The sequence below is a fragment of the Rhinopithecus bieti genome, unplaced genomic scaffold, assembly GCF_001698545.2.
Source record: "Rhinopithecus bieti isolate Rb0 unplaced genomic scaffold, ASM169854v2 scaffold_56994, whole genome shotgun sequence".
Classification (NCBI taxonomy): domain Eukaryota; kingdom Metazoa; phylum Chordata; class Mammalia; order Primates; family Cercopithecidae; genus Rhinopithecus; species Rhinopithecus bieti.
Window position 1 is genome coordinate 59,525 of NW_016821766.1, and position 7,517 is coordinate 67,041.

Genomic DNA, 7,517 nt, shown 5'->3' on the forward strand with positions numbered 1-7,517 from the left:
AGCTAATTTTTGTATTTTTAGTAGAGATGGGGTTTCCATGTTGGCCAGGCTGGTCTGGAACTCCTGACCTCAGGTGATCCACCTGCTTCGGCCTCACAAAGTGCTGGGATAACAGGCGTGAGCCGCCGTGCTCGGCCCCAGGCATAGTTTTAAATGACATTTATCTATTGGCTTTTCCATTGAGTTTTTAGTGTGATAAACTGATAATTTTTAACCATAAAGAAAGTTAACAACCCCTTATAACCACTTTAAAGTTTATTTTACAGCACTTTAATTGGAACATTATTTAACTACTGACCAGGACTGTTTACAAATGTGATAGTTGGCCTTCGAGACGATTAAAAACCTTTAAGTACTAAAATTTTACATCATGAATTAACTTAAGTGTTATGATGGTGAAAACAGAAGAAAATCTAAAGCAAACATATAATGATTTCCACAAAAACCATGTATTTCTCCCTTACATTAAAGGGAGGAAAGAAAGAAGGAAAAGAAAAGGAGGGGAAAAGGGGCGAGAAGAAAAGAAAGAGTGCATGATAAGCAAGAAAAATTTCCCCCCAATTTGCAAAAAGAAGGGAAACTCTGAGGTCTCAGCAAATTAGGTACTCAACTGAGTCAGTTTATATTAAGGCATTTTCTTTACATATTATTGAATCCCATCATGCCTTTCATGTTGCCAGCAGCACCCTGTTGAAACTGCCTCATCATTGACTGAAGTCCTGCCATACCACCTAGGGCAAAAGTAGGGAAGTAGAGTTAAAAACAGATAATTATTAAGCAGAACTGGAAACATTTAGTACTTTTGCCTAATAAGTACTTCTAAAAATACTGAATTCTGATTGCAATTTAGTTATCAGCCTTAAAGAACGAACCACCTAAAAATTTATATTATCCTTATCAATAAAAGAGAATGAATAGTCTGTCTTATGGAGTTATTGTGAGGAATAAATGAGGTGATACATAAAAAGATCTTAGGATACTACCTGTCACACAGTCAATACATCTAAACAAAAAATTTTTTTCTTATCAATTCAAAAAGGTCTTACTCTAAGTTACATAAAAAATAATCAATAGGGGATTATTCCATAGGACTTGCAAAAAGAAAAGAATTCATTTATTGAACATCTACTATATGCCCAGAATTTTACTGAATGTCTTCATATATATTACCTCATTTAATTGTCATAATTTCTTGATGAGATATGATCTGTGATTTTACTGAAGTTTGGGAAAGTGCAGTTCAGAAAGTTTAAGGAACTCTGTAAAGGTTATACAGTCAAAGTAGAACTGAGGTTATATGACTCCTCAGTCATATAATTAAAAATATCCAGGTTCTAAAACAGATATGTGACTAAAAAGTCACCAGAACAAACAAAAGATGATTAAATAGCTTGCTCAAACATCACAGAGATGGCAGCAGAGGAGTGAATAAGACCTCATCTAATAAGCCCTATTACAATTTAATTCAACTTAGGATTCAGATGACCATTTCCCTGAAATCACACATTTTGAACAGATTTTTGTAATATTATAACAAAAGGCTTATATAATTAAAACTCAACCCTTATAAATTAAACTGCATTAGCAACTGCTAACAACTTGGTGTTTACCCATGTGATGAAGAACTCTAGGATCCATCATTTTGGCCATTTGTTGGTTCAATTTTGCCATCTGTGACTGGCTTACATTCTTAGACATGTCACCACCTGAGGAAAAAATAAAAAGATTTTGAGTCAGTATAGGAGGTAATATAATCAGTATAATCAGGGTATAATAGAAAGTTTGATGAAGTGAGTAAATACAAAGAAAAAAATTACATAATCCTATCACGCTAACAAAATTATCTCTATTTCTACATATTCCTTTCTAATCTTTATCTCAATTACATACTATTTTTTGAAGAAGCACATGTAAAATTCTATATAAAAGGACATTTAAAAGCCTTTTTTAAGGCTGCAATTTATGCTAATTATTTATTGTGAATAAGCCACTATTAGCAAAACTGTACCCAGTGTTTTATTTTTTATTTATTTATTTTGAGACGGAGTCTTACTCTGTCACCCAGGCTAGAGTGCAGCGGTGCGATCTTGGCTCACTGCAACCTCCGCCTCCCAGGTTCAAGTGATTCTCCCACCTCAGCCTCCCAAATAGCTGGGATTACAGGCACCCACCACCACACCTGGCTAATTTTTGTATTTTTAGTAGAGACAGGGTTTCACCATCTTGGCCAGGCTGGTCTCGAACACCTAACCTCGTGACCTACCCATCTCGGCCTCCCAGAGTCCTGGGATTACAGGTGTGAGCCACCACCCCTGGCCAGCCAGTGGTTTTTAATAGTAAGCTATAACAACTGCTTAATAGTGATACAGGGGAATGCTGGACAAAAGCTGAGTTTATAGACAAGGGTTAATTAGCAAAGAGACTGGATGCCTGGTAGATGAATGTGAAAGTATGAGTCTGTTGGGCCAGGCATAGCAACCAAAAAAAAAAAGTATGAGTCTGAGAGAATGTCAAGATGTGCATGTATCTAAGAAGTTTTTTTTTTTTGAGACAGAGTCTAGCTCTGTCACCCAGGCTGGAATGCAATGGCACGATCTTGGTCACTGCAACCTCCGCCTCCGGGGTTCACACCATTCTCCTGCCTCAGTCTCCCAAGCAGCTGGGACTACAGGCACGCGCCACCACGCCCAGCTGATTTTTGTATTTTTAGTAGAGACAGGGTTTCACCACTTCGGCCAGGATGGTTTCGATCTCTTGACCTCGTGATCTGCCCGCCTCGGCCTCCCAAAGTGCTGGGATTACAGGCGTGAGCCACGGTGCCTAGCCAGAAGTTTTCTTTAAGTAATGAAAACCTTCAGAGAATACAAAGACAAATAATGCAACTTCATTTGTCAAGGAATTTCTACACTATGTCAAAACACCACAGTAAAAAGGGCAGCCAATGAAAGAGATGAAGCCTGGGTGAGGTGGGTCACATTTGTAATTCCAGCACTTTGGGTGGCGAAGGGAGGCTGATTACTTGAGCTCAGGAGTTCAAGACCAGCCCGGGCAACATGGCGAAACACTGTCTCTACAAAAAAAAAAAAAAAAAAAGCATTAGCTGGGTGTGACAGCACGCACCTATAGTCTCAGCTACTTAGGAGTCTCAGATTGGAGGATAGCTTGACCTTGGGAGGTCAAGGCTGCAGTGAGCCATGAGCATGCCATTGCACTCCAGCCTCCAGCCTGGGTGATAAAGCAAGACTGTCTCAAAACAAAACAAACAAAAAACAACAAAAAATAAATGCACTCTGAGCCAGAATAGGTAAAAACATCCTTTAGACAAGAGCTGTACTCCTAAGAGGAAGGCAAGAGATATTCACTACAACAATGCATAGAATTGCTTCAACAACTTTTTTTTTTTTTTTTTTTTAAGACAGGCTCTTGCTCTGTCGCCCAGGCTGGAATGCAGTGCCCTAATCATGGCTCACTGCAGCCTTGCCCTCCTGGGATCATGGGATCCTCCTGCCTGGGCCTCTCAAAGTGCTGGGATTACAGGTGTGAGCCACCACACCCATCCAAAATTATTTATTTGAAAGGGGCATTAACTGTGGTACTTCTCAGAAGCATTTATAAAAAATGGGACTCAAAAACCCTCTTGATTCTCCAGTCACAGCTGGTTAATGTGAATAAATCATGTGAATTATAAATTATGAATGAAAGAGAAGATACGTTTTTATGATAAAATCTGTGAAAACCATTATATGATGAATAAAACTGAAGAAGCTGGGAATTCCATGCTCATTAGTGATTTATCCTAAGAGTTTGTTTATCAGCACTTAAAACTTCTAAAAAAGTATTTCAAGTTTGGTGTGACACAGCTGTGTGTATATCCACTGCCAACTTCATCTTGGGGTTATTCTTTTATTGAGGAATCAGTACATAGATAAGATCTGGATGGTGAATCTGTCCCATCAAGAATAGTCAGGACTACATGGGAAAGACATTACAGTGATGTAATGTGTTTATTAATCACTATCTGAAATAGCATGGGATGGTAGGAATTATAACCAGTTTTCAACATGTTTGTCTAATTTTTCTTCCTTGTCACAAAAGAGCAAATAGGATATCACAAGGAAAATAAGGAAAGCTTCAAATATAAAAGGTAATACTCATGCTTTTAGAAGCTATTCAGTGGTATTGTTCATCTTTGGAGCTTGTCTAATCAATATTTTTGGAAATAATAAATTCATTTTAATGGGTTTCAAGGCAAATTTTCACAGACTCTGAATTAGTTGTTTACATTATAGAAAAAAATTTAAAAGAGGACTGGAACAGTTGATAGTCTTTGGAAAAACTTATCTTTTTACGATACACAATACACAGCAAAATAAATTCCATTGAGATAAAAAGTCAAACACAAAATAAAACCAAAAAGAAGTAGAAGCCAGGCGTGGTAGCTTACGCCTGTAATCTCAGCGCACTTTGGGAAGCTAAGGCAGGTGAATCATTTGAGGTCAGGAGTTTGAGACCAGCCTGGCCAACATGGTGAAACCCTGTCTCTACTAAAAATACAAAAATTAGCTGGGCATGGTGGCACGTGCCTGAAATCCCAGCTATTCGGGAGACTGAGGCAGGAGAACTGCTTGAACCTAGGAGGTGGAGGTTGCAGTGAGCCAAGATCACGCCAGTGCACTCCAGCCTGGGCGACAGAGAGAGACTCTGTCTCAAAAAAAAAATAGAAGAAAATGGTGACAACTGTGGTATCAACATGAAGAAGGTTAACTTGATTACCTCTGTTAAAAAAAAAAAAAAGGAAAAAATAAACATGGGGAAGCTGTTTATGAGCATAAAAGAAATAAAAGAAAAGACAGGCTGGCTACATTAAAAGAGCAACTACTATTCATTATAAAATATAAATAAAATAAAAGGTAAATGAAAACTGGGGAAAATATTCGAAGACATAAACCAAAGATTTTAAGGAGTTATTACAAAGATAAAAGGGGGAAAAATGGAAGAACTGGACAGGTAACATGAAGAGGCGATTCACAGAGGAAATTCAAACCAGTAAATGTACAAAGAAATGTTAAACTTAATAACCTAAACACACATATTGAGAAAACATTCAACCATTACAATGGAAATGAGGCCGGATGTTGTGGCTCAAGCCTGTAATCCCAGCACTTTGGAAGGCCAAGGCAGGCACATCATTTGAGGTCAGGAGTTCAAGACCAGCCTGGCCAACATAGTGAAACCCCGTCTCTACTAAAAATTAGCCAGGCGGTAGTGGTGCATGCCTGTAATCCCAGTTACTCAGGAGGCTGAGACAGGAGAATCGTTTGAGCCTGGGAAGCAGAGGCTACAGTGAGCCGAGATCGTGCCACCACACTCCAGTCTGGGTGACAGAGAGAGACTGTCTCAAAATAATATAAATAAACAAATAAATATAATGGGAATTATATTACTACAAAATTTATTTAGCATCTACTATGTTTCCCATCAAAACAGACAAAATTCCTGGTCTCATGGAACTGCACAAAAACTAATCTGATATAGAAGTGAATGAATCAGCCTAACTGTCCAAAAGAGTGGCATTACATTAGACAAAGATACATGCATAACTGGCAAAGTATTACTCAGCAGTTAAGAAGTGTGTGTGTGTGTTTTGGGGGGATGGAGTCTCACTCTGTTGCTCAGCACTCTGTTGCTCAGGCTAGAGTACAGTGGTGTAATCTCGGCTCACTGCAACCTCCGCCTCCTGGGTTCAAGTGATTCTCCTGCCTCAGCCTCCCGAGTAGCTGAGATTACAGGTATGCCCCATGATGCCCGGCTATTTTTTGTATTTTAAGCAGAGACAGGGTTTCACCATGCTAGCCAGACTGGTCTTGAACTCCTGACCTCAAGTGATCCGCCCACCTCAGCCTCCCAAAGTGCTAGGATGACACGTATGAGCCATCGCGCCCGGCCAAGAATTATATTTTGAAGAATATTTGACAACACGGAAAAATAGTTAATGATGTATCAGAAGAAAACTTAGTTATAATAACTGTTATTTGCAGTAGGATCCACTGGATTCTCTGGGGAGTAAAGGTAATGCGTTGGTTTTTTTCCTTATATTATCTAAATTTAATACAATGTGTTCACAAAAAGAAAAGCATTATTATTTTTTTCATTTACCCACGCTACACAGATGTAAAGTTTTTTTAATATTAATGTTTATTACCTTAAATATGAAAACAGATAAATCATGGGTCACATAAATCCTGGAAGTGCTTGAAAATAACATGAAATTCAGCTGTGAATTTTCCAGTACTGGCAGTACTCTTAACTTTGTACTCAACTTCCTTTCTTTTCAGTCTGTTAACTAATAACAAGCTTATTTTTCTTACCTTTGAAAAGTCCTTTGATACCTCCCATCTTTTTCACCATCTGTGCAAACTTGGTATATTGTGTCAAAAGTTCTTGAACATCTCTTGTTGATACACCTGATCCTCTTGCTACTCTTTGGATTCTTCCGGGTTGTTTACTAAAAACTTTGGCACCATCCGTACTGTCTAGTTCTGTAGACAAGAGTCAGTTACTCTCACACACAATTATCATTCACCATCAAAGCAGTTATGTGCAAATGGGCAATATATAACTTCAAAGAGCTTAGCAGATATGTTTTTAAAGTGATAACTATCTCATTTTCTTTTATATTACAAAATATCTTACTTATAGAAAAACAGATATAATATATAGTCAAACTACCACCCCGATTTAACAAATGTTATCATTTGCTATGTTTGCTTTTGAGTTTTAAAACTTAAACACGGAGGCCGGGCATGGTAGCTCACGCCTGTAATCCCAGCACTTTGTGAGGCCAAGGCAGGCGGCTCATGAGGTCAGGAGTTCGACATCAGCCTGGCCAATATGGTGAAACCCGTCTTTACTAATAACACAAAAATCAGCTGGGCATGGTGGCATGCGCCTGTAGTCCCAGCCACTTGGGCGGCTGAGGCAGAAGAATTGCTTGAACCTGCCAGGCAGAGGTTTCAGTGAGCCAAGATTGCGCCATTGCACTCCAGCCTGGACAACAGAGCAAGATTCCATCTCAAAAAAAAAAAAAGAAAGAAAGAAAATACAGAATATATTCAAAAGAACATTTATAGTATTCACAAGCTATAAAACAGTAAAACAAACGTACTTTTGCTATAAAAACAATAAAACACACATGTACTTTCCCTACAGTTTAAGTAAACTATTAATAGAATGTTTTGAGACCCCATGTCCACCACTTCCATACTTCATATGTCTACCCTCTCTAGGCCCTCCAAACACCAGAGGTATATGGTATATTTAAAAAATGAACACAAATGCTCACCTTAGCTCTATCGTAAATATTAATCATGAATTCATAAATGCAGACTATATAAGCAAGCAGAAGGAGGTAGGTTCTATCCATAATCAACAAAAAAATTATTTCCTATAATCAAGTAATTACTACTACTAGTATTTTAATTCTCTGAGTAGCTTTAAGAGTGAATTAATGGTCAGGC

General features: G+C 38.2%; 1 protein-coding gene across 1 annotated transcript; it reads right to left on the bottom strand.

Moving 5' to 3' along the window:
- Window positions 1-236: 236 nt before the first annotated feature.
- LOC108521024 (signal recognition particle 54 kDa protein-like) lies at window positions 237-6,815 on the bottom strand. The gene is made up of 3 exons (XM_017860595.1): window positions 6,369-6,815; window positions 1,611-1,706; window positions 237-731 (listed from the first exon to the last, which is right to left on the bottom strand). The coding sequence occupies exons 1-3, from the start codon at window positions 6,406-6,408 to the stop codon at window positions 640-642; spliced, it is 228 nt and encodes a 75-aa protein (XP_017716084.1). The 5' UTR covers window positions 6,409-6,815; the 3' UTR covers window positions 237-639.
- Window positions 6,816-7,517: the final 702 nt, after the last annotated feature.